We start from the raw sequence: 27,430 nt of genomic DNA, 5'->3' as shown, positions 1-27,430 counted from the left end.
TGCTTGAGCCCTTGCTTTTTGTGGAAATGGTACAGGGGTCAGTACTCAACAAACGTCATAAACGTAAAAAGTGAGACGTAAATGTAAGCTCTTATTTTGTAATCTGCAGGTTAAAGGTTTTGGCCAAATTAAAAGAAAAAAAAAAAAAGCTGCCTTCTGCGTATCTGCCTGGCTGTATTTCAACATATTTGAAAGTGAAAAACACTAAATGATACAGCCCCAAAGTAAGCATTAGTTATCACTGGACTATGAAGAGCTACACTCGCATCTCATTAGTATGCATAAAATAATACATGGGAAAAGAAAAAAGGAAAAACAGCAGCCTTGGCTGCTGATGTCATTGGATTCTCAAGTGTTTTTCTGTCTCTCAAAAAGAGGAAAACTGACACAAGAAATATGTTGTGCTGTGCTATCCTGTTTTGTACATTTCCTGAAATCCAAGGTGTAGGGTACAGGAAAAATCCAGTTCGAGAGAGAAGGTCAGCCTTCAGCATTTGAGGTCTGGAAAAACCATTAGTTGGAATGGAAGGAAAAAGATGAGGTCTAAGTTATTTCCTCTCTTTTTCCCTTTTCTCTCCATCATTTGAGAAAAAAATGGGGTGGGAGGGGTGCCTTACTCCCCTTTGAGTGTCATCGTGCTGAGAAGGAAGCCACGATAAGAGGATTCAGGACAAACTTGTATATTGTGACAGAACGGGGCAACTGAATGCTTGATATATAGGTTCTTGCTTTGCTGTCTTAGACGTCACAAAAAATGCCTAGTATCCTGAACATGTGAATGAATACCTAAGTAAAGGCTCATGTACGCTGGTTGTATAACAGCTTAAGGTGGAAAGTTCCCATGAGGTGTTAAATAATCACCTGTAAAACAATGAGAAGAATTGGAAACAGGAAGCTAAGCTTTATATAAATCTGGAGAAGGCACTGCATCACTTTGCCTTTTCAGTCAATAATAATGAAATATTTCAGGCTTTTCATGAGATTGCCAGGGAAATATATGAATGGATTTATTTGTATTATATTTTATTTGACACACTTGTCAAGTTTACGTGCAAAAGAACAAGACATATCTGCGTATCCTCATTTTACACACAAAAAAAGCACAATGACAAGTGCTCTCAGTCACTGCCAAACGAACACCATTATTCTGGAAGCATTTTGCAAATACTGGCCGCTGCCTTTTGTGGGCCCACTGTTCAGAACAACCCTGTGGCTTTCCTCAGGTGCTCAACATTTCCCTGCAGCTTTCCAAAGCAAGCGTATTGGTTAACCACCCAAACCACTCGAGCATAATGCAATCTCCAATTCACAACACACAAAATGTATTGGCAGCATTCCACTGAACCTAATCCAGGAAGTGGAAACATTTCTCCAAACAGACTCTTGTTGAAAACTTCTAATGAATGGTTTCTCATCTATTCTGAATGATGTAGAGTCTTAAAGATTTTTCCAAATTTCCTCAGTTTCTCTCTCTCGTTCTTTTTTTGTTTTTGTTTTCCTCATTCCAACCTACCAACAAGAGAGAGGGGAAGACGGACAGAGCTGCCTCTGTGCACAAGGACTTTCCAAACACAGAAGGCAGCTGTGCTGGAATGTGCAAGCTCTGAAATTATGGCCCTGGCCATTGCTAAAGAAAATAAAATTGATGCAACCTGTAGAGCATGCAGCTTTTAATTAGTGGCTTCCGTCTCCTAATTGGTTGCTCTCCGTTTCCCTCCGCCTTAATTCGGGATCGGACCAATTGACCATGCTGCATTTAGTTTGCTGTGTTTGTCTTGAGAGAAACCACACACTGTAATCAAGACACAAAATGAGCATTTTCAAGGGCAGCACAAGCAAGTGGGTGCAGAAAACAGTCAACCCCATTCCTTTTCAGTTTTCCCCGTCTTTAAAGAAATACGTTTGTATGGATTGTGAGACCAACTGGAGGAAAAGCCTCTGGATTATGTTGCGAATGTTAAGTCGTGCAAAAGGAAAAGGAAGAAAAAGCCCCAAACTACACTTAAATTCTTAGAGATCATAAAAAAGAAGAAAGATATTTTTATATTTTAAAACACCAACATGTAAAATGTCATTTGGAATCTTTATATACTTCTGTTTCATTATTATACAACTCTGTAAACTGTATGCAGCACATGCATGTACCCCACTGATGCTCCATTCATGTGGAAGCTGAGTCCTTATAATGGTTTCTGGAAAGTACATTAACTGAATGCAAAAGTTTACCCATTACCTAACAACTGAGTCATGTTTATTGCATGCAACAAAAGCTAACTGTGAGTAAAAACACACAGATCACAAAGCCAAAGCTTACTGTGGTATGTTTATTGCGGGGTATGTGGTCTTTAAATGGTTTTTGTATCAAAGCGTAGACGAGTAAACGCTCCCCATGTAGCTTTCCATTCAAGGTGTGTGGGTGAGTAATGAGACTCAAGTAAGCCAGAGCTGGACATCTTACTTTTGTCATATGTTGATTTGCTTGGCACGTCCGAGGTGGTAAAAATGGCTTAAAAGCATCATCGGCTAACACAGAAATGAGGCTATGGATGGCTGACTCCAAAATATTTTTGATTTGATAACACAAATGAAATCTTTTCCAAAACAACTACTGCTGGACTTTGAGTATACTGGAGAGATAAGCGTGGGACACAACCAGAAAAAAAAATAAAATAAATGAGGACACAGGAAAAGGAGATAAAAGCTGGGAAAAGAGCAACCGTTTGGCTGCTGACGGCTTACAGCCGAGCTTCAGGGAGCAATCATTTGAGGGTCAGGGACAGGTCTGGTTGCCTGGCACTAGTGGATTCACACTCGCGCACACACACACACACACACACACTCCCTGTGTCATCCTCTCTCATCTTTACCATTTCCGCTAGCCAACAAACACATTTCCTTTTTACAGGGGAAACTTCAGGAAATTCAACTCTGCACAGAAAAGCTGTTTTCCACACAACAGTAATGAGAGCAGATTTGAAAAAATTTTTAAACTGAAAAATGAATAAATGACATCAGAATTATTTAAATTACTTCTGTCACTTCTGGCATTTCCAGGCATTTATTACTTAACTGAGCGTATCTGGTATGATTGTTTGCATGTATTTCCCCATGAGCTGGAATAGCTGCAAATTGCAACAAACACATAATTCTATTTCTGCAAAGCAAAGAAGCAAAGAGCTCTGTTAAACATCTGAGGGCAAAGATAATTCCAACATCTAGCGGTGAAATAAGACACTGACAGATGTAAGCAGTGCCTAATTTATGAGGGGCAAAAAATAAAGGAGGTTAAGGGAGGTGAATGGGGAGGGGGGTACACAACTGGATATGTAATAAAGGTGATAGCGATATGTGACACAAAGACGAAAGATATGGTGCTAAAGAATTCAAAGAAAGAGTTGAAGCTTCCTCCATTCTACTTTCTTTTTGTGACCAGTAGGTTTAATGGTCAAACATCCTTCTCTCTCTCTCTCTCTCTCTCTCTCTCTCCTGTCTGTTTACAATTACCGTACCGCGAATGAATCTTCCACGAATGACTGCTCAACTGGCAGCCCTTACTAGCCAGGAACAAGGGAGCTATTAGCAGAGGAACTGAGGAAGGAAGGAAGAGAGGAAAGCCAAAGGGAAGGCAGTCCAGCGCAGAGGCCCAGGGAGGGAGAGGATGAGAAGGGAAGGAGGGAGGCAGGGAGAGAACAAGGGGTAAGGCTTAAAGGACAGAGGGAGGGAGATGGGGAAGCAGTGCAGAGGGATCGGTGGTCTTTAACAGCAAAGAGGGGAAGGGCAATGGTGAAGGAGGGCTCATCTCCCTGAGGCTGTTCAACAGACGTAAAGATCCAAAACAAAGAGAAAGACGAGGAGGAGGTGGAAGGGACTGCTGCATCCCTCTCATCCTAACCCACCCATCTTCCCCCCACCAGCAAGAAAAGGAGATGAAAGAGATTAGTTCTGGGGTCTGCCCTGAAGGGACAGTGGACAACCTCTGAAATCATTTAATTTCTCAGGCAACAGGATTTAGAATGGGACCTCCCCATGGCCCTTTGACACGAGAAATACATGAGAGCATTTTGTGGGTGGGACATTCTCTCAACCTGCTCCACCCGCAGTTCGACCCAAGTCAAGGGTTTTTTGGGCCTAACAGTGCTTCTGGGGACATCCTGACAGTCATAATTTACTTTGACTTCAGAAATGACAAGGTGGGAAAAGAAAGCACTGTTACCCTTTTTTGGAACACCTTCTGTCTCCCCCCTCTCGTCCCCTCTCTCACACACGCACACACACAACAAGGTGCAATCCCAAACCTAAGATACAGCCAGCCTTTCACACGGTCATTCATCAAACAGAGCTGGTGAAAGAGGAAATGAGGTGACACCCTGCCATCATCCTCTTTCCGATGCATCTGCCAAGTCCTTGCAGCAGGAACACAAGGCCTCAAAGCCCTCAGACATTTTTTGTCTCACTTTATTACTGTCTCTGTACCTGACGTCATGGACCAGACATATTGCAGCAATTATAAAACAGAAAAAAAAACTATACTTACAATTAGAAACGGATTTATTTCCAGTTTGCAAAAGACACAGGCCACTCTTCTCCTCACTTAATGTTACATATTGAAAAGCACAATGCAAAGACAATAGATAAAAGTCACAAGCCACAGAGATAAGTGGTTTAAATCTTTCAAAACAAAAAAAGGATACTGTTGCGACACTGCTTATGTTTAAGTCAACTGGTGTTCAAAGTAATAATAATGGATTGCATTTATATAGCGCTTTTTGGGGCCCTCAAAGCGCTGTGCAATTCCACTATTCATTCACTCTTACATTCATACACTGGTGGAGGCAGCTACAGTTGTAGCCACAGCTGCCCTGGGGCAGAGTGACAGAAGCGAGGCTGCCATATCGCGCCATCGGCCCCTCTGACACTTCACCAATCGCCTACTGGTGATGGGTAGGTGAAGTGTCTTGCCCAAGGACACAACGACCGAGACGGGGCTCGAACCGGCAACCTTCCGGTTACAAGACGAACCGCCAACTCTTTGAGCCACGATCGGCCTGACCAATGAAAGCTCAATCAGCACCTATAGAGCCAAACAAAACATAATGTTGTAATCCTAATATTAGCTAATTATGTCCAACACGAAAAAGAGAAGCTGTTGAGACCGTAAACCATCAAAAAGCAACCGCAAGCTAGACTAATACTAATATATTGTGGCTGCAGTATAAGGAAACACAACTCCTGCTCTGACAGCCAAATGGTCATCCTCACAGAAAGGTCTGATGGGACTGATTCCATTTCATCTACAATGGGTAACCTAATCCCGATGAAGATGACTGAACCCGACAGAGGATATACATTGGGATACCATTACTCCATTGGCCTCTCCAGTGCGCCTCTGAAATGACTGCACTAAATAATAGTCCGTTTGTTTAGCCATTCTCCTAAACAAGGCATTGGACCTGTTGAGGTGAAAGGGAAAAGAAAAGAGAGCACAAATCTGCTTTTTATCACAGGAAACCCAGGGTAGCTCCCTTAACCAAACCCCCACCTCCTCCAATCTTACACCTTATCCACTTGTAAGCGTCTCTTAATGTGGTGTTGGGATCCCCGGAGCAGAGAGCCAGGCTCAGGGGGCTTCAGCAGGGGATATTTGAAACATACAAAGAGGGTATTATTTGTTGCAACCCCCTGTTGGCCCCCTACCAGCTCCTATTTTGTATGTGGGTCTGACTGTATCCTGATGGTGGTGAATGATGACTCCTTCTTACTCCATGTTTCTTACACACGCTAGAACAAGATCAAGTAGGCTCGCCAACTTTCCAGATGGATCTATATATATATATATATCTATATATCTATATATATATATATCTATATCTCTATATCTCTCTCTCTCTCTCGCTCTCTCTCTATCTATATATATATATATATGTATTATTGACATACTTACATATATATTGGTCTCTATATACTTTATACTTTTTTTAAATGAGATGCTTTTTACATTTAATTTTAATGCCTAAACAATGACTGTGGTGTATCTATGTGTCCATAAGATTAAATCATACTGTTGTCAGCATATTCCATTTCATGTTTCCCCAAAAAACTTCCCATAAACTTCAGTGTTTTCCTGCTGAATATTTTATTGGTGTGTGGGTGCGAGTGCCTTCTTGCAGGCAGCCTTGAAAAATGATAAACGATCCAGGAAGGCTTCCTCGAATATACATTACGCCTACTATGGTTATCAGATGCCAAAAAAGTAAGATTTTACAATTCTCTAAAGCCTTCACAGTGACAGTCGTCCTGTTTTTTGTTACAGGCAACACAGGATGCGCTTCATATCGCTGTAAGCTACCAAGCCCTGTGTGATAGCATGCATTTGCTCTGTCATGGCGAATGACACTGCATTTTTAGTCAAAGCTCTCACTGTTGGCATACCACGCTGTGCCGAGAAACTGGCCCCATTCGAAGGGACTATTTTAGATTAGTTTATTTGTCACTCAGAATTTAGCCTGGAAACACAACATAGCTTATCTTATTGCATTTAAACTAAGCTAACGTAATATGAACCTATGCATTTGGATTAGTCGGCATAACAAAAACTCAAGTAAATTTGAATCCTTGCTGAAATCACGTAGATGATGTTAGTTTGATATCTTTAAAAACATAAACAAACAAATAAATAATAAATTAATGTTAGGATGGAGCCAGATTCAATAAATGAGTGATTCTCATTCGTTTTGTTCCTTGTAGCTGACACTTGTCCAACCAGCTTGACAGAAAAATGTAGGCAGAGATTCCTTCAAAACAAATTTACTGGACAAAAAGTCTTGCGAACAAGATTCTTTCATGGTGAGTGTCCCCTTTAAATGTTGCATAAAAATTGTGAGTTTGTTTTTTCTTTTCTTAGTTTTCTTTAAGCCATCCAATCGAAGGAATTTTTTGTAATTAAAGCTGAACCACTTGTTGGTTAAAACACCAACATTCCATGGTTCCAGTTTAAATTTTCATTTTTCATAAACTACTCCTTTTATGTGGGTGCTGCAGCCTGCTGGGAACATCGACTCTTTCACTCTCATCAGAGCTGTAAAGTCACTCGTCAGAGGTTTTTAAAACTTATACAGCCGACTCATTGGCAGGAATGCAATTACAAAAAAACAAAGCACCTTAGCTAAGTTCTCAACTGAAAGATTTACCTGTTGCCTGATAGCAAAACAACAAGTCACAGCTGCACTGCAAGACAATCAGCCACAACAAAAAAGAGCATCCCTCTGACTGATCCAACCTTGCACACCGACAACTGGTTTCATAAATGTTTGCGATGTTTATCAGACACAAATAGCAGAACCTGAAAACAAACATTTACACAAGGACACGCTAGTTACTGACGGACTTGAAAGTGGCCCTTAATTGTGCGCTTATAAAGCTCACGGGTGAAGAAGAACACGGATAAACCCTTCTCTCGTGGTGTAAATTCTACAGGAAAAACAGAAAACGAACAAATGAATTACTGCACAAGACAGAAATACTAAACTGCGAAAGAGGAAAAAAAAATATGCAAGCTCTTCAGCAGTGCAGCAGGAGAGGGGTTAGGAGTAGCGTTTATGAGAATAAACGAGATTTCCTGAACTGAGAGCATTCCAAGGGCGCCGGTGGTCTCGGCTTGCCAAAAGGCAAGACGACACATGCTGGAGATGTCTGCCAGGTAGCAGAGCACAAAGAGCCCTCATTTCCTCCCTACCCCTCCCTTACTCCCTCCTTTCCACCCCACGCACACCTCCCTCTCCCATCCTCATGTCTCTTTTGCTTTTGCTCAATGCCAACTGCAGGAAGAATATTTAAAAACACACACAAACCGAGATGTGTTGGATAAAAGCAATACCACAAAAAACAAGCAATGTCTCACTAAATATTTGAATTTTATGTTTGTAAGTGTGTGAATATGAGAAATATGTTGCCTTTTACCAGAAAATAAATTTTCTTTGCAGAAAACTTGCGTCTAGGCTTGGATAACCAAATTGTGGCCCTGCAGGATTTTTTCTATGTCTCGTTGGACTGGAGGCTTTTTTGTGATGATATTCTTGGATGCACACATGTGTAAGCTGACACTAATACAGCCCTTGAAGTTTGATACTTGCCTGGGGATCCTGCTCCCCCAGTGCCCAAACACACAAACACACACACACGCAGCTTCCCAGAGCTCATCCATGCCTCGGTGGTATCTCATTTCTTGTTTGCAAAGACATACTCGCACACTTTATTTTGCAGGTTAGCAGTTTTACTAACCTGCAGGTCAAAACTCTCACTCTGCATTCTCATTACCAAATCTTGGAAACGTTACCGGGACAGGAAAGAGCGATTCTCAAACAGCGAATCATACCAAAAAATAGAATAAGTGGTAAATGCAACAAAAAAACCCTTATCTCTACATGAAAACAGCATTTTGAAGCACAGCTATCAACAGCTCAGCTCGGCTTCAGTAGGACACTGAACTGTGGCAGCAGGGCTCTATTCAGAACTGTGCAGTCAGGAAAAAACAGTGAATAAGCTCTAATCCTTTAAGACAGCACCAATAGAGATTCCATCATGCTTGGCTCGTCACGAGAGGAGAGCAAAGCTTGGGAGATGATAACGTCAGGCCAACACAAAATAAAATATGGCCTGTTTTGACTGCCTGGCTTATAGTCGGTCTTTTAGCTAAGGGTAGTTTCCTGTTGAGTGGAGGCATGGCTCAGGTGGAGGTTTCTACTAAAGAAAAGGCAAAACAAAAGGTATTCACAGAGAGAAACTGAGGATCCTCCGATGCCCTGTTGTGAGGCCACATAACAAAGACTGAAATGTTTTGAGTGTTCAAGAGAGGCTTTCGATACTTAAGTGAAGAAAGCCTTAATGTACAGTCTTTATGGAAGAAGGAATTAAGAGGTATTCATAAGAGCCAACACAGAGAAGCAAAAGCACAGCATGGTTCAGACGTATGCATTTCAAAAGCTTTTCATTAGGTTACTTCACCTTTGAGTCAGATTAGCCATGAAAAAATCAAAAATAACCAGTTAAATAATTCATTTGACTGAGAGAAAAATATAATAATTCACAACAATTTGGATTTCAGATGCTGCTGATATGTTTTAAGGTAAAAAAGTTCCCTTAAAAAGGAAAACGGGCTAACAACAGAGCAAAATTGGCCTAAGGAAGCCTGTGATACCTTTAGAATCTCTGGTAAAAGAAGACATTTTCAACTGCTTCCTTATTTCCCAAAAGGTCGCCATAACGGACGGATCTGCATATTTGATTTGGCACAAATTTTATACCAGATGCCTTCCTGATGATTTCTCTGGGCTTGGAAACCACACTGAGCGCAGTGACCCCCTGAGCCCGGGTTTTGTGTCTCCTTCCTGAATTGAAACCAGGACTCTTTTATGTGCGAGGCAACCATTCAAAAGCTCCAGTATAGTTACTAAATGTACCTTGAGGTGGGTTTCCATGATTAATATGGAATTTGGCCATTCACACTTAACTGGCAGTCTAAAAATGATCAAGGGAAATATAAACATTTACGGTTTCTAGATTCGCAGAGACGATGATTTGCAGTCGGCATATCTACCACTGTCACGAATGCAGATTGCAGTTATTATTAGATAACTTATTTGATGCTTTTTCATTTCATGAGGTGGGAGATTCTACCATTTTGGTTCGCTAAACAGGTGATAACAAAAGCATAAACCAGCACAATGACCTGCACAGATGAATGGAAAGCCACAACAGACACAGAAGCACTGAATGCAGCAGAGAGGAGGAGAGGGGAGGAAAAAAAAAAATCAAAGCTACACTTAACTAATGCCTGAATATTTAACAAGTGGCCCACTAATTACAGTCTGGTGGAATTCATCTGTGATTACAATTAGCAACATCCAGACTGGCTGGGAAAACACTGGCAGATGTTCAGGCTGCTCGAACTGGCGTGATGTCAAGTGTTTACTTTGTATGACTCCTGCTAAAGCCCGGTAGGCCACAGAACGGCTTAATGAATGGACTTTGATCAACATGCTCCATATACTTGGTCAAACCTAGGGCCAGGTGCACTGATATACACATGAAATGAGAATATACTTTTTCTTTTGATCTGATTACAAAATACAAATGTTTAACTTTGTGGATCTTGGATTAGAAAGGACCACAGATTCTACAAAAACATAGCTACAATTATGAATGAATAAAAAGTTACACATTTATAAGGTCAGTTACGGTACTACAAGAGCACAGAGATTCATGTGTCCTCATGTTTCCAGTGCCAGACATCATGTGGTATGACTTTTTGGACCAAATCAAAAAACTCTAGGCATAGCAGTTACATTAATTTATAGACACAACAGTGCACAAAGCATCATCATTACATGCTTTTAAATAATATAACAAGTACACTACTCCTTCCACCCTAAGCTCATTTTTATGTGCCAAAATGTATTCTGTGTCACATAAAACATGTGACTGTTACCAGCCACAGAAGGAATTTACTTTATAACATTAAAGGCTTCTTACACGATCCTTTAAGCACCAAAGGCGTTTTAACACTTTTGAACATTTTCATTTCTTTACTTTAATAAAGTAGGATCGACAAGTTTTGAAAAGAATTGTCAAGAATCTTGGCCCGTGTCAGTTTTGGCCCCATCTCCTGTTCAGAAGCTACACTACAGCACAGAAGACTTTGAGAAGGAGGAGTCCGTAAACATGAGAGGGCAGAAAATCGAATACATAACGGTTAGTGACTAAAACACACTGTGATCTGGTGGGAAACAGGTTTCAAACGCTGGAAAATGTCAACAACAAAAAGGCTCGATGACAAATGGATGCCACTGGGACGCTGTGTACTCTACTTGTGACTCAACGGATCATTTTTGAGTCATAAATAATCTTTGGGTTTTTGTAAAATAGAAAGAGGAATCTGGTGTAGGTGGAAATTTGTAAGTTGCTGGGTGCACCAACACAATACTTATAAAATATAAATATTAAAAACACTCTCATGTCTAATAATAGCAGAAAGTGTTGACTTGTTGAAGGATAAACTCACCCACTGTAATTTCCCCTACAGTACTGAACAGCAACGTAGACATGCTGCCCTTTCAATTCTAATTCTGCTGCCTCTGTTTTGTTGTGGCCCCTTGTTCAGATAAGAGCCCAGTTGGTAACTTCTGGTCACAAACAAAGACCCATCTGCTAGCAATCTTCTCCACTGTAAGTAGCCCTGCCTCCTGATAGCATGGATAAAGCCTAGCACACATTAGGGCAAACAAATGGGCTTTTCAGTGAAACAACAGACCAACACTATCTTTCTGAGACAAAAGTAACCCATGGGTTCACAGCAAAGACAAACTGTAATGGGGAAAAAAAACTATCAAAGCATCATTTTACCGACTAGAAAAGGGGCTTCTGGTTTGTGAGTGTGTGTTTGTGTGTACAATAAACAAGATGGACAGCTGCTCGACAAACAGAGTGACAGGGGGTTCTTCCTACTAGATCAGCCTGGATAAATATTCCTGGTGGTGCTAATCAATCACCACAGCTCAGTCATAGTGGGTCAGAGGTGGGCCTGGGTGATTGGCGCAATACAAAGGAAAGAGGAAGTGGGAGAGTTTTTTTTTCTTCTTAAGCTGGAGGGGGCAACGGGGGTAGGATGGTGGTGTTTGGTGACACGTCATCATGACTGCTTTATGACATTTCTTACACAGACCCTTTTCGTGCATGTTTGGGACAAGAACAGGCTGTCCCCGTTTGTATGTTTTTTTGACAAGGTAATAATGCACATTCACTTTATTCATGCTGGGTGCTTGGGGGCATGTGGTTAGATATCTATGGAGTTAAGCATCAGGTTACGGTATAAGATTTCTGAAGGGTTTATGATTGCAGTGTACCTATGGCACATATTTAACACAGAAACATAAATCCACTGTTAGGCTTGAGAATCAAATCAACTGCAGGCATCTACAGTTTAACTCCTAATAGTGTGTAAGAAACTGTATGCAAATATTAAGATAATCTGTTGTTTTATGATGAAGAAATGCAACACATACATGACAGTTTACTGAAAGAAAACAATGGAAAATCTAAATCTAAATATAGTAATCAATAAATTGGTCTTTGGTTAGGTAATTTCATAAGTAGCAGTAAGTAAGGCTGATTTAAACGTGTTAATGTCAACATATTTCTATACTAACCTCCTAGGACCTGGCATCCACATATGTGGACATCACATTTTGGGTTATTTAGACCAAAATACTCAAACACCCACTTACCAGGACATTATACTGCTTCTGTTCTATCTAAATTTAAACAAATGTTCTCATATGTGGAGCTCATTTTTCTTAGAAACAAAAATTAGGTAAAAAAAATAAAAATATCTGGTAATTCTTTGTTTTTCATTCTTCAGGTCAAATATCCCAATCAGCTCAAATATCAAAGAGAAATAAAAAATGCATGCCGTGGAAGAGTTCGGGTCTTAGGAGGTTAATTTAAGTGAAATCATAAATCGTGGATCATTACAATCAGGTGTAAACTTACATTTTGTTTGACAACATGCTTTGATTATGCCATCATGACATGATATGCTAGAATCCTGCGTCCCATTTGCCTCGGAGCTCGGAGGGACATCACTCCCAAGTAAGGAAAAAGCAAAGAAAATCAGGATTTATTTTACTCCTTAGCAAAGTAAATCCATCCATTTGTGCATCTCAGAGCATCACTCTAAGAGCATTTTTAAGGAAAGAAATGACAATTTCATTTTTCCCAAAAGAGCTGATAAGAACCATGTGGGAATCTATATTTAAATGATTATATTTTTGCTAAACTGCCTCCTCAATATACACTTACCAAAGATGTGTTGCAGGTCTTTAACTGACTAAATGAAAAACATTATTTACACAGACATTAAATGGAGAGCACTAAAACAACCGGATAAAAAAACTAAAACCTAAAATGTTGTGTAGGAGCTGTTGAGAGATGGACAACAGCCCTGCTCCTTTCGAGCTAAAATAAACACCACTTTCCCCACTCTCTTTCTCTCGCCATCCCACTCAATCTGTCCGTCAAACAGCTGAGGCCCCCAGGAGGCCTCCACTGCACCTCTAACAGCCCACAATAACTTCATTGACACCAAGGCGTCCCATTAATCTTCATTTGTCCTATCATATCCTGCCATTGACATGGAAATGTCTGCCCATCTCCGGCTTGAAGTGACAGACAGCGCCGGTGGTGGCGAATGAGCGGTAAAGAAGGGTAGGGTGTTAAAAAAGTAAGGGGTGAATGTGGGGTGCCTGTCTGTCCATTTGGCAGCTTCCGTTCCTCATTCAGATGACTTGAACCTATGAAAACACACACGTTACACATGCAAGCACGCACACACACTGTGTCGGGGGATACTGCCAGCAGGAGGTAATCTGATTTCTCAGCTGCACGGGGGACCACTTCCTGAGAGGGAGGCCAGCTTGTACAAGGACGCCTGGGGTTTCCCATCTGTGCACCCAGGGGCTTGATTCCCCCCCCCCCCCCTTTTTTTAAATCTTTCTTTCTTTTAGACACACACATACACACTCTCACAGTTCTATGCTTAGTATGTTTCTTTAGCAGTGATACCACTAAAAAGCGTCTGAATTGAGACTGCAATCAGTTGTTGCTGAAATTTATTTTGGTTTTACCATCACCATAGTGATGGATCAATTTTCCACAAGTGGGCTGTTTGAGCAGCATGTTATCAAAAAGTCCTTACCAGTTTATAACAACTAATCAATATATAAAAAAGTGTATTGATCTGTTGATCCGTTGCTGGTTGGAGGAACAACAGCTTTATGTAATTTTCTTCCTGTTTACTTAATTCAGCAATATTTTAATGCTTGCCATGTTAAATTAGGACGTGATACCGTCTTTTAAAATGTGTAACATCAAAGTATTTTTTAAACTCAATATCGGAGGACACCCTACCGCAAAAAAAGCAGAAGAAAAACTGAGAAAGGGCTGCCTGTGCAGAAGCTTACAGAGCACGGCGACATTCTCCTTTCCTGTGTCCTTCTTGACAAGGCACAGGCTCAGTCTTTGATCAGCACTCAGGAAATTTCATTAAAACAGAGATGGGTGGATACCAAACACAGGTTTTGTGGAGAAAAGAGAAAGGAGGAGATAAAAACAGAGGGAGGCTAAGGGAGAAAAGGCGGGAGTATGATCTTCAAATTGTCAAGGAGAGGAAGTAGAAATGACAATGAGACAAATGTTTGACCTTTACTGAGTTTTAAATGAAGCAAATTAAACGTAAAGGTAAAGTGGTTGTAGATGTTTAGCGGCTTGGCTTGAGCTCCCAATCACTAATGCTCCCAATCCCCGGAGGCTAAAATGAAACGAAGAATTTATTATATTTGATGACCTCATCATATTACAGCCTAATTTCTAATCAGATATGTGAATTGGTTTGGGTCAGAAAGAGGACAAAAAAAAATGCTTTGGCAGCAGTTATTCCACTAAAGTAAACTAAAAGGGTAGAAGCATGAAGGTAGATTGAGTTACTTAGAACAATTTATTATGGATGCAACTGAAACCATATAAAGTGCACCACGACGTACTAATGGCATCAGCATCCGAAGAGCAAGTCACAGAAGACGGAGCGGGGCAAGCGGCCTTTAACCTTATCAATCACGTACAACAAAGTAAGGGAGGGAGAGGAGTAGACAAGGGAGACAAACTAAACATCTCCTCAAGCTTATCAATCATGGACCAAAGAGGAGGATGGAGAGATGAAGACAGAGAGCCGGCGTCTGTTTACCTTATCGATCATGTCAGGCCGGTTGGTGGCAGCCAGAACGGTGACGTCTCTGAGCTGCTCGATGCCGTCCATCTCTGTCAGGAGCTGAGCCAGGACCCGGTCCCCCACACCACTGGAACCAGAGGAGCTGAAGGCATGGAGAAGCACAGAAGATAGATGAGCGAAAGAAGATGGAAAAGAGAGAAGAAAGCGATGTGTGGCTGGATGATTAAATGGATAACGGAGACAGGAAAGGACGTATATAAATTACCTCGAATCGGGTGAAAAACTTAATTATTGAATTACTGAGTGTTAAGTGAAGTACAGCTAAATGATGGATGGGAAGGGAGGAAGAACACCATGACCTGTAAAGGTATGAACGTGGAAAGGAGGAAATGCACAGAAAAGAAATACTCGGAGCAATGAGAGTAAAGGATAAGGGATAATGAAGTTACATGCGTGATGGATGAATGGGAAGATAAATGATCCAGATATGTAGAAGAATTCATCCTTTTTCTCTCAGGAGTGCGGTACAACACATGCTGAAAAACTTTATCATCCATCACAATATTTACAATTCTACATAATCAGGAAAATTTGCCAGTTCTTGAGTACTTGAAGGGAACATTTGACATTCGGCAAGCAGACACTTTCATTAGCACAATACTTCTTTCAAAAAAACTGGCAGCAAAAGCGAGCTCTCTTGCCAATGACGTATTAAACTGAACTCAAAACAAGGCAGCAGAAAACAGGCAATCCCTCTATAATAAAGCAGCTCTTCTTTGGTTGTTAAATACGTCCCTTTGTTTGGACTTGTGAATATCTTGCCTCACCTGAAGTCAATGTGATGAAGAAGCGAAAGCCGATCTATGCAAATATTTCATGTAATTCAAAGGTAAACCAAAGTATTGAGATGCTCTACTGAAAATGAGTCAGAGAAGGGTAAAAGAAGGAAAGACAGGCTGTTCCCTTTCACCTAAATGGAGCAAAATTTAAAGATTGAGCAGCTTCCAAATGTTAAAGGGGTCAGTGAATGAGTAAGGTCAGCCATCTGAGGCTACCTGAACATCCAGGAACAGTTTTTACCAAACAAAACTTTATACATTGCAGTGACGGACCACTTCGTCCATTGCAACAGTGGGACAGAAGAACTGCATAATAGCAAATCGACAGCTGTATCGTAAAAAACAAAAAAAGCTCATCGTTGCATTAGTCACTGCATAACAAGGTGGTTATTTTCCATAACACAGTGCAGACAGCTATCCCTCCAAGCTCAAACACACACACACAGTCTCTGTTGACAGGGCCAGCGGAAGTGCCAGACGTCATTAGCACAGACAAGGCTGCAGAGGAACACAAAAGAGCTCTGTCACTGAGATATGAAGGGAGACAGAAAAGGGGGTGGGGGGAAGGGGGAGAGACAAAGTTTGGGCGAGGGGAGATGCCAAGGAAGCTGCAATGAATTGGGATGGCAGCTTGAAGAGAAAAGTAGCAAAGGCGCAAGATGAGAAAAGTTATCATGGGAAAATAAACAGAAAAAAGTCATGAGGAGGAGAAAAAGAGAAACTGAACAAAAAACAAGCTGAGGATGGGACGATAAAAACAAAACAGAGAAAAAAAAAGGAAAACAGAAATAAAAAGGAAAGCATTAAAAGGTGCTATTATGTGGAAAAAAACTTATCAGAAGTAAAACCAATCACTCTCTGCTTCTCAAATTTGGCCTCTGTTTCCGTCTTTCTTCAATTTTCTTCATTTCATTTCACCAGTTTAGACTCGTGGCAGGTAGGCTGACAGATTTACAGGTGTTTGTCCTGCCTCGAAAAGAAAAACGCAATCTCTCACACACGCACGGGCTCACAATCCGGCAGAGACTGTCTGGTTGTGTCAACAGTTTTAAATTCTTGCCGGCATGCGCGAGGCACTTCATTGATTAAACATGGCAGGAAGTGAACACCAATAAATAACCTTTACAGATCAGCGCTAAGTGCATTTTTAAAACAGTGAGTGGGCTCAAGGCACACATCCAGGCAAACGTCGATCGTTGCCACCTCACAGTTGGTTCTCGTTGAGATCAATCACAAAATTGGACATGGAGATAATGAGAAAGCCAGGCTCAATCATATCGTAAGAGCCAAAATGCTCGTCAGTCCCGCTGGCAAATGGATGAATCAAAGTTGCAATAGTATATCCTGTATGCTGATTGCAGCGCAAGAGCCAAGACTGCATTATAAGTCACAAGCTCTAAAGCTCAGCCTAGTGAAAGGCCTAGCTTATCAAGTCTAAGACTAAGGTCAAGGGAATATAAGATGTTAAAAATTCAACATCTCATGAGCGGAAGCCCGTTAACAAAAGTACAGTTATCAAAATATGTTTTGTCTTAGAAGCAGAATGTGATGCTTTGACAAAGGGCCCACTCACAAAGGTTACAAAGACTGCCCATTGGCCTTTCTCTGCTCCTTCCTACAACTTAGTTTCATCGGTTGGTTTAACCAGGAAGCTTGCTGCATATTTGGCCTTCCCCATCTGCTGTGGAAGGGCACAATGAAGTGTTTGTGCGCCTCCGGCCTGTGTCCTCTGTCCGCCCCCCCTCCCTCCCCCTCGTCCTCTTTCCTTTAAGCCACAGATGTTCCCAGTGCCATCCCACTAAAGCTCCTCCAGACAAGACTGTGTTCTGTGTTCACCGGGAGTGAAAAGCCGCAGAAGTTTGAGGAGACACGACGAGAACTGAGTGGCTGGCTTGGATAGTGCAGTCATGCAGACTTCCTGGGATGTTTGCGCTAACCCTCATATGAATTAACTGTGAGATCTGCGGGGGGTCAAAGATTAAGGCTGGTGAACTAAAGCCGACCACAGTGATGATTGTGCATCATCATGACTGGACAAGGAATGAACAGAGCAGAGGAGGAAAGGGGGGGGGGGGGGGGGGGGATTATTATGTACGAAGACTATGAAAAGAACACACTGTACCTTCCTCTTTCACTTGCGAGAGCATCAATCTCGTCAAAGAAGACGATGGAGGGAGCGACGGCCCTCGCCTTCCGAAACACCTGCGAGCAGCGTCAGCAACAATAGAAAAGAGGAAAACAGGACAAATGTTTAACCGGACTTGTGAATCACTCCCAACCAGAAGTGCGCACAAACATACAGAGGAAATACAACACTCATTAATGCCATGAATTACATCTCAGGTCATCCTTTCATTGCGTAAACAACCAAAAATATCCAGAGCATGGACGGAGGAAATAAAGAGGCCAGGAAATCAACTCAGTTTGCATAACTTTCTGCTTACACAACTTATATATATACGTATATGTAAATGATAAAAAACAAGGATGTTAAATGCACATACCTCTCTCACAGCTCGTTCAGACTCCCCAACATATTTACTCAGTAATTCTGGGCCCTGAAAGAAAAGTTTAAAGCGATTTAAAGTTATTCAAGCTAGTCTAAAACGTGACATATTTACAACCTGAAATGCTAAATTATATTAACTAATACTCAAAACACTTTGATGTGGGTTTTATTCTGTCCAGAAAGAATTCATTTGCCTTAATTACTAGCACCTTTATGACTAATCATTCCTTTTTTATCCTGAAGCTTCATCTGGAGGCAGTCCTGTTAGCATAGCTGTTTAAACTGTGACCACACAGCAGCTGCTTCTTTGTCACATCTTTTGCAGGCTACAAAGAGCCCGGTGAAAAACAAACAATGATAATACAGCGTAAGAATGTTACAGATTACAGCAGTGCGTGCACGTGTGTGTGAGTGCGTACCTCCACAGTACTCTTTCGATATTTACTGGACACTGTGTACTGCTTTATGCAACACCTGTGGTTCACTTGGCAAATAAACAGTACTGTTTGCTGCTGCGGCCTCCCTTGTTACTGTTAGTACAATAGTGCTACCAGTACCTACTATGAACGCCACGATAACTGTAGCTGGCATCACAACCTACCAAATTAAATCTCGGGCTCATTCTCACAGATAAAATTTAAGGTTTGTAACCAAAACCAAACACTGCATTGGCTCAGCCAGATCAAAACTGTGTGCAGGACAGCAGCCAAATTTGTCAAGGTTTTTACCCAGCCTTGCTGACAGTGATAAATGAGCATTTTATTTCCATTTAGTTGCAGTTTCTTCCAACTGGAAGACACTAATTCCTCCAGATACCACTGCTACTAAGACCACATCCACACTCTGCCGGTTATGTTTGAGAGGATACTTTTTTCCCCTCTTCATTTTTGGCCTCCTGTCAGCCTAAAACCAGAGATGTTTGAAAATGGTTTCTTGAGTTTTCCCTCACAGCTTGGACAGTTACATCTGGGTTTTTACAAGAAGCATGGAATATACTTAAGATATGTTTAAATGCTCTGCAGCAGCAAATCAACTAATACTGTACTAGGAAAGCATCTCACTGACGCGTTCAATGTCAGTATGCTATTGAAGAGCATCGATCAGAGAGACGTTTGGCATAACAAACAACCTGCTTGTTCAAATAGATAATTACTGGAAAGCATACGCTTGTTATTTCCTGACAAAATAGGAGGCGATTAAGCCATTTCCGGCATTTCATTGTGGATGAGGGAATTGTGGACGCTAAAAAATGTACTCACTTCATTTAATTCTACTTAAACTGCTATTATGACTAATTTTACTCAAATTACTACAAAATAAACCTCCAGTTCTCTCTCTTCTTCTTAACTTCCTAGTCCTTTTCTCCCTCATATCTCCCTTGCTCAGAGCAGATAAACATCCACTCAAACCTCAGAAGAACTTCCTCCACTGCAATCCACCCTTTCAACGCCTCTGGGCTCACCGAGGAGACGACACTTAACTCCCAGCCCCTTTGTCTCCTGCAGTAAGTGAGGAGGTTGACTCATTAATCCCTGGTTCCTCACTCTCTGTTGTAGAGCCAAAGGGTGGACATGGTGAGTTTAAAACCATTGACAATGTAGAGATATGAGCAGTCTCCGTATGTGTGTGTTAGTGTGCACGTATGCATCTGTGGATTTGAGTGTATTTGAGTGGCTGCAGCGAGAGGAAACTAAAATTGACAAGATGATAATAGGGCTTTTCACACAGAGGAAACAGACTGAGCCTTAAAGTATCCACATTTAAATCTGGATAAAGTATCTATGTCAAAGCAACCGCTACTCTGGAAAAACCTGATAGTGTTATTTCAGATGGTGAGAGTGGCTTTCAGCAGGAGGGACAGGATGTTTTTACCCTTCTCACTGATTCTTTTTGTGACGACTTGAAACTTGCAGCACAAGATTATAATAAAACTCTTTAAAAAAAAAAAAGCAGTAACTTTGTATCAAATGCTAGAAATAGTCACCAGGACTAATGTGCGTGCACAGACATTAAACAGCTCGTATTCCTCTGGATTATATTTGCTCCATTAAAATGCTATTGCACATTGAACCTGATTATTGTAATTAGGAAACAGCACGTTTTGTAATTTTCAGGGGGATATTTGTTTTTAGAGTAAGTGTAACAACATTTTTGGTTTCTACAGTGCTACCCTTTGTTTTTCACCAACTGCCATAAACGTTGTATCCTCGACCCCAACATCATGCCAAAAGGAGCACTGCCTTCCGTCGATCCCAGAGGTTTGCGACAGGATTTGATTCGGGTAAAGACGTTGCAGTTCACATCTAGATTTGCTCCTGGCTTAATGGTGCCACTTGAGAGCTTCTGTCTTGGCTTCTTGTCTTCATGGCAACATTCTTTAAAAATATTCACTGATAACAATTCAGCAAGCTGATCAATCAATCTCTGTCAACCGTGCTTGGAGGGCAGCGAGGCTAACGTGGCAGAGAAGATGGAGTGATGAATGAAAGAGGATAAACACGGGGTCAAAGGGCAAGCAAGGAAGCTCTGTGCAGAGGAAGCTGGCCCGCCAATCTGCCTTCAGGTCATTAGGGAAACATCACCACTGCTACTTCAACACAAATGATATCTCAGTGTTCATTTAACTCTTACATCTCACTGACAGACTAGAGATAAATGTCAGTTAAGTGGAGTTCCCATCTGCGTTTGTGGTTTCCTTTTAATGCAATTATCTGACAAATCATATGGCCCCGTGTGTGTTTAATGATACTAAGAGCCCATTTTACTAGTTTGTGCTCATTGTTTTGGTGATTGAAATTTTAGTATTTGCTTCTTGCATGTCACTTATTAGCTGGTATCTGTGTCTATGCAACGCACCAGTACAGTCTATGGATGAAGGAGTGATCTACACATTAGCTAATAACTTAGCACTAACCTTCTTGTCTAAATAGGGCAACATCTACCTCCAAAAAACAAATATGATACGACTGATTGATTTCATTGTAGTAATTTCTTTTTTTTGTATACAATCTATGCTAAAAACATGGAGTTGTGAAGCAGGTAACTTGGTGCAAACATCTTTAAATTTCAGTGAAGATGTGAAACACAACTGTTCAACACATGCACGTTAAAGGGAGGTAATTTCACTAAGTTCTTCCAGTTGGTTTCTGAGGGAATGACAATGCAACGTACATAAACACTGCTGTTACTGAGGTTCCGCTAAAAAGGCTTGGACTGGGAGTTGAGATTTACTCAACAAATCACCCATCATCTAACTAATGGCTGAGTCATATGCAGTGTTTTGGCAGAGCACTCAACCAAGAATATGATATGAACAGGCACATCTGTAAAACATTATTTGTTCATATTTATGTATGAAAGTTTGGAAAAAACAGCAAGCTTTGGCCCAGTGCCTTTTTTGATTTCAACTCATCATCCATTGCATAACAGAAAAGCAAAATTCTCTATTAAATCTCATCTAAAGAAAGATAGCAAAGGATTATTCTTAAGATTTCATGGAGGAAACTCACTTTAATAGCCAGAAAGTTGAGCCCACTTTCATTAGCCAGAGCCTTGGCAATCATGGTCTTCGAGCAGCCCGGAGGCCCATAGAGAAGAACGCCTTTAGGTGGCTGGATCCCCATGCGGGTGAAGGCCTCTGGGTGCTTCAGGGGCCACTCCACTGCCTGCTTCAGTTTTAGCTTCACTTCTTCCATCCCACCCACATCTGACCAGCGGACCTGGAACGAGGGAATGAAGTAATACAATGTTTTTTGTTTTTTGGGGGGGAGGGGGTAAATAGTTACAAATGTAGTTTAATAATGCAGCTCTCTAACAAGTTACCGAAACCAAGGCATGTTCTCTTTATCCCAAATGACTTTCAAAATAAAATACCTCACACACTAATAACAAACCTTTTGTTATAAATGTTCAAGGAATGAAAAATAAATTCCATCCATCCATCCATTCGCTTCCACTTATCCTTTTCAGGGTCGCGGGGGGCACTGGAGCCTATCCCAGCTGTTATAGGGCGAGAGGCGGGGTACAGGGATAGGTTAATTGATTAATCCAAATTGCCACATAGGTGTGAATGCGGGAGTGAATGTGAGCGTGAATGGTTGTGTTAGCCCTGCGACAGACTGGCGACCTGTCCAGGGTGTACCCCGCCTCTCGCCCTACGACAGCTGGGATAGGCTGAAAAATAAATTCTTTAGTATAGGTAATACAACAAATATTTAGTGTTTCATCTTTAGACTGTTTTAAGCTTTCAGCTGTTATCATGTTGTGAAAGTACTCTTCTATCCCCTTGCATTTACGTCTCAATGATGGAATTGACAATGAGTCAAAATGACGATCTTTCAAGTTGAATTTTATTTTGGGAAAGAGGACCAAGTTGCAGGGAGGAGAAAAATTTGGTGAGTAAGGTACAGTAAGAGAAGATTCTATTGATGTGGCCAAAAAAACAACAACTTGTGTTTTCAATTTGTTGTACATGACAGCATGATGGCTTGCTTCTGTTCTGCTGAGTGTCCTCCCTCAGATACCCAGGATTGGGTAATGTGTTAGGAACAAAAAGATGTCATTTCGTGGACATACAAACATGTGTTTGTCTGCATGGCTCCTGGAAAGGCTAAAGTCCAACCTGGTGGCATCAGTTAGGCTGAAGCATAATGCCCCAGAGGTTTTCCATTGGCAAGCATGGTGGCAATTCTTTCATTCTCCAGGAACTGCCTGCATACTTTCACCACATGAGGTCAGGCATTGCCATGCACCAGTGCACCAGGAGGAACCCAGGACCCAGTGTACTAGTGTATCTGAAAATGGGCCCAAGGATTTCATGCGTTGTCTAGACTGTACAGCTCCGTGCGTTCCTCCATGGATATGCCTTCCCAGACCATCACTGACCCACCACCAAACTGGTCATGCTGATCAAGGCTACAGGCGGTACAATGTTCTCCACAGCCTCTCCAGACCCTTTTACGCCTGTCACATGTGCTCAAGGTGAAGGTGATCTGTGAAAAGCACGGGGCACTAGCGGTACACGCACCTATTCTGGTATTTTATGGCAAATGCCATTTGCCACGATGCCAGGCTGTGAGCACAGCACCCTCTTGAGGACGTCAGGCTCTCAGGCCATCCTCACAAAGTTTGTTTCTGTTTCTTTTGTCTGTCATATTCACACCAGTGGGATCCAGGTATCCCCTCATGCTACCTCATAATACCATTGACTATTATATTGACTATATTAAAAAAAAAAAAAAAAAAAAAAGCTTTCAGAAAAGATGAGCAGGGAGAAAATATCAGTGGCCTCCAACTGTAAAACCATTCCTGTTGCGGAGACTGTCTCACTGTTGCCCCTCTAGTGCACCTGTTGCTAATTTCATTAACACCAAAGCAGCTGAAAGTGATTATAAACCCCCTTTGACACTGACCAGATCAACATCCAGAGGTTTAATTGACCTGATGCTAGACTCTGCATATAACACTTATCAGTGAACAGGCAATCGAAGAGAAGTTAAAGAAGAAAAAGAGGCAATCTTAGTATTAGCTGAAGCAGATTTAGAAGAGTCTGGAATCCAATCAAAATGTTGACTAAAACACCTCTGGTTCAATGCAATCAATCACCCAAACAATAACATGCAATCAAGCAAACTATATATGTATCTCACTGGCAGAGGACGAGAGTGCCCAAACTCTAATAAATGCTCACCATTAGTCCTTTATTCCAATATAAAGCTCAGACTCACATAATACACTCAAATACAAACACATCGCCAACAATAAGTGCAACAGACCAAATAAACTCTGATTGCACACTGATGTCACTGATGTTCTCATGTAACCCACAGGAAGACCTTTTTAACTTTCTGACCACACGAGTAAATCGCAAAGAATGTCAAGTTCTTCCAAACTGTTGACAGGGGTCGGGTGGAGAGGAGAGAAATATAAAAGCATATTTGGAAAGAGATGGAGGAACTGAGGGCTTGGATTGGGGAGACTCTGGACAGAGTGAACAACAACAGAGCGAGTCTGCCAACAGCTGTCTGTCTGACAGATGGAAGGAGGGAGGAAGGGAGGGAGAGGGTCCGGCAGTGAACAACCGGAGGAGATAAAGCAGATAAGGAGACAGCCTCATCCAAAAGCCTCTAAAGCCTTCCTGTCTCTTTCTTCGTTACCAATTCTTTCTTCCTTATGTTTCACCTCTTATGCTTCTTTCGGTCTGCATCTCCTCTCATTCTTTTTTTCCCCCCCATCTCCTTTTAGATCCACTTTCCCCCACTCATTCCTTCCTGTTTTACTTCTGTCTTTATCTATCGCACTGCTTTTCTGTCCTCCCACATTTGGATTTGTCTTATTACATTCACATGAACGAAAGAGAGAAACCTGTTTTTTTAGGAAGTCAAACAATGTGTCCATATGCAATGTAGTACAGCTGGATACTGTAAAATCTACACACAGTAGTTCAGAAATAGCTCCTCTGCTTCTAAGCTTATTTTGTGTACTGGTGACATAAGATGCTGTCACCAGCAGGGGCACCTTCAGATTGTTTTTCATAAGGGTGGCCATATGAGGATCACTAAAAATATTAGGGTGGCACACGCTGCGCCACCAACCTTCTGTCTGTGTGTGTAAAAAAAAAAAAATAACAAGTTAACCCTTTAAGACCTACCATAGAACCAAGTCCGCCAGAGCTTATATTATATTTTTACATGCTGTAGTGCCATTTCTGGGAGCATTTCAAGTTGCTATACATCAATACAACTGTTATAGCCCATATTTTAATAATATGTATGCATTAAGTCCATAGTAACTACATTAATTGCAAAACAGTGCAATAAACTACAAAAAAAATGAAAATCGTTTTTGGTTTTTTTGCATATATTTCTACCTGGAGAAATTTAGGAGGTTTATCCCTCAAAACTTAAAATACAAAAAAGTTGCAAAAAATAGTTTACAACAACAGGGAATTTATTTTGAGTGTCTTCATAGTTTTATTTTTAAGATACACCAATTTCTATATACTGCAGGAAAAACGAAAAACAATCCTATGATGCAAATTTGCAAAGAAAACAGCATGTGCATCAAAATAAACTATTTCCAGCAGTGCAATTCGAGTTCTAAGCATCCCAGCAACTATTCAGAAAAGCATAAAGTCAAACATGACTTTATGCTTTATATACGTTTTTGTTCCTGCAAGCGCCTTTTATGCAATTTTTGCAAAGCTTTATGTGGAAGGAAACTGTGACCTAGGACAAGCTGATGGCATAAGATGTAAGTACAACTCCTCCAGTTTCATATGCAAAAAATAATAATTGCGCTAGCTTACGCAGTTCCGGTTCTACAGGGATTTAAAAATAGTTACGCAAAACAGAGCGTGCCCGCTCCGACCGGTTTTAAAGGGTTAATGTTTCAACTCATTGTAGGATGCCTTCTTCTCTTGTGCTCATGTTTATTAAAAATATTACCAACATAGGACAGTCTTGCCAGGAGGGGCCAGTGCCCCCCCGGCCCCTCCTTGGTGGCACCTCTGGCCCTACCAAACTTGTTTCTACATGTATTTTTCATTTGTACCTTTAGACTGACTGTTAAAATAAACAGACAGGCTCTAGTTAAACAGTTTTCAGTTCAAGTGCCACAGGTCTGAATTTCACAAATAATCTAAATGCAGAAAACACTCTGAATACTGAAAACTTTTAATTCTTTGAACTCAACAATGCGATGTGACATGTGAGAGTAAAATTCAACTGAAAGCCAGTGCAAAGTGCATTCAAAATGTTCCTTGATCCTGCACATAGAAATAAAAAGCCATAAAAGATTTAAACATGATCAAGCTCCTCCTCAAAGTTATTTTCTTCTGCATCTCTGGAGAGCTTCCATCACTACTAAACCACAAATTTGGGCAGGACCAGGGCAACTGTTGCTCATCACCAGCACTACTTGCCAGATTTAGTTCCCCAGAACTTCATCCACTTTCCCAAAATGAAATTCAAATTGAAGGGTCGAGGTTTGATACAGCGAAGGAGATCCAGTGCGTACTGCAGAGGCACAAATGTGAGTGGTTAGGATGGGGCTTACAGGGAGCAATCTTAAAGTAACAGCTGTGCTGGAAGTGCCGCGGTGCCACGCACGGAAACAAATTCCAACCAGATATGGCTTTTTATTCGCATTAGGAGGCAGAAAACTCTATCCTCTCACCCCGTGATGTAGATATTGTTCGTCTCCACAACAAAACAAGGTTCCACTGAACTCTTCATTACTAAACACCAGTCATTCAAGCACCACCTGTTGAGCACCAGTCAAATTTTCTAAAAAAGAAGGTAACCTTGTTACTGTCAACAAGTGCAAAAGCTATTTACATCTACCTTCCTACCTTCTCTTCCCAGAGCTTTCTATTTTTTATATCTCTCCACTCATTCCTTTTTCCTCACTTGACCTTCTCACTATCACCCTCTCTCACTCTGCCTTAAATACATGCTCAAATCTCTTTCCCTTCCCCTCTTTTTTTCCTTTTTACTTCCTATTCTCTCCTCACAAGCTTGTCCCCCCTCACCCTCCCTACTGCCCTCCATCCAAAGGTAACACATCCCAGGCCACCGGCGCCGTCTCCGGGGAACAGAGCACCTAATGGAAACCTGGCGTCTGGCCACATACTGTAAATACCGAACAATTTATGGACAGCGCTAAGCGAGCGAGAGAGAGAGGGTAACGGATGGTTGGAGGGGAGGGAGGCGAGGAAAGGAAAAAGAGAGAAAACAGTGCTGCAGAGATGAGAAGATAAGCCGAAAGTAGGTAAGCAAAGCAAAATGCCCATTTGAAGCCCCAGAGAGTAATGAAATGAAATAAAAAGTGAGATAAGGTCATCTGTAAAACACGGGAGATTGAGGGAACAGGTGAGCATGATTAGAAAAAAAATGGAGGGAGACAAAAAAAAAGGAGGTTTTTGTGACATACATTACACAACATTTATAAAAGAAATAATTAGAAGGCAAAAAATGATAACTGAGCAGCTTTGTGCTGATACCGATGATATTTAAAGCGAATGACGTGAATTCTCCAACTACGTGCCTCGGCTTTTACTTTTTGCCAAGTTTTGCAGTGTTTATGCAGTCATTCAAACTGAAATAGTATCATTACTTTGTGATGTTTTGCAACTCCGAGAAATTATATTAGACAATAAGGGAACAATAAATCAGCTGGATATTACTTTTGGTGAAAAAAGGCAAAAAATTGCAGGGATGGTCCAAACATTTTTCCTGGCCTCATTGGCTGCATTTATTATTTACATGTATGAGTGCAGCATCGGGTCACAAGAGAAGAATGTTTTCT

The 27,430-nt window shown here is 41.2% G+C and overlaps 1 protein-coding gene across 3 annotated transcripts in view; it reads right to left on the bottom strand.

Annotated features, from left to right (window-relative positions):
- afg2a (AFG2 AAA ATPase homolog A) overlaps window positions 1–27,430 on the bottom strand; it is a 114,988-nt gene that overhangs the window by 60,097 nt on the left and 27,461 nt on the right. For all 3 annotated transcript variants that reach the window (XM_082509740.1, XM_082509741.1, XM_082509742.1), the window contains exons 12-15: window positions 21,634–21,843; window positions 18,120–18,173; window positions 17,738–17,817; window positions 14,792–14,918 (exon numbers count right to left, since the gene is read on the bottom strand). In XM_082509740.1, coding sequence (XP_082365866.1) covers window positions 14,792–14,918; window positions 17,738–17,817; window positions 18,120–18,173; window positions 21,634–21,843 — 471 coding nt within the window. The remainder of the gene's footprint in view (window positions 1–14,791; window positions 14,919–17,737; window positions 17,818–18,119; window positions 18,174–21,633; window positions 21,844–27,430) is intronic.

This window comes from Aulonocara stuartgranti (genome assembly GCF_965226115.1).
Source record: "Aulonocara stuartgranti genome assembly, chromosome: 2".
Classification (NCBI taxonomy): domain Eukaryota; kingdom Metazoa; phylum Chordata; class Actinopteri; order Cichliformes; family Cichlidae; genus Aulonocara; species Aulonocara stuartgranti.
The sequence above is the reverse complement of the archived record's forward strand: the minus strand, read 5'-3'. Positions and strand labels throughout refer to the sequence as shown.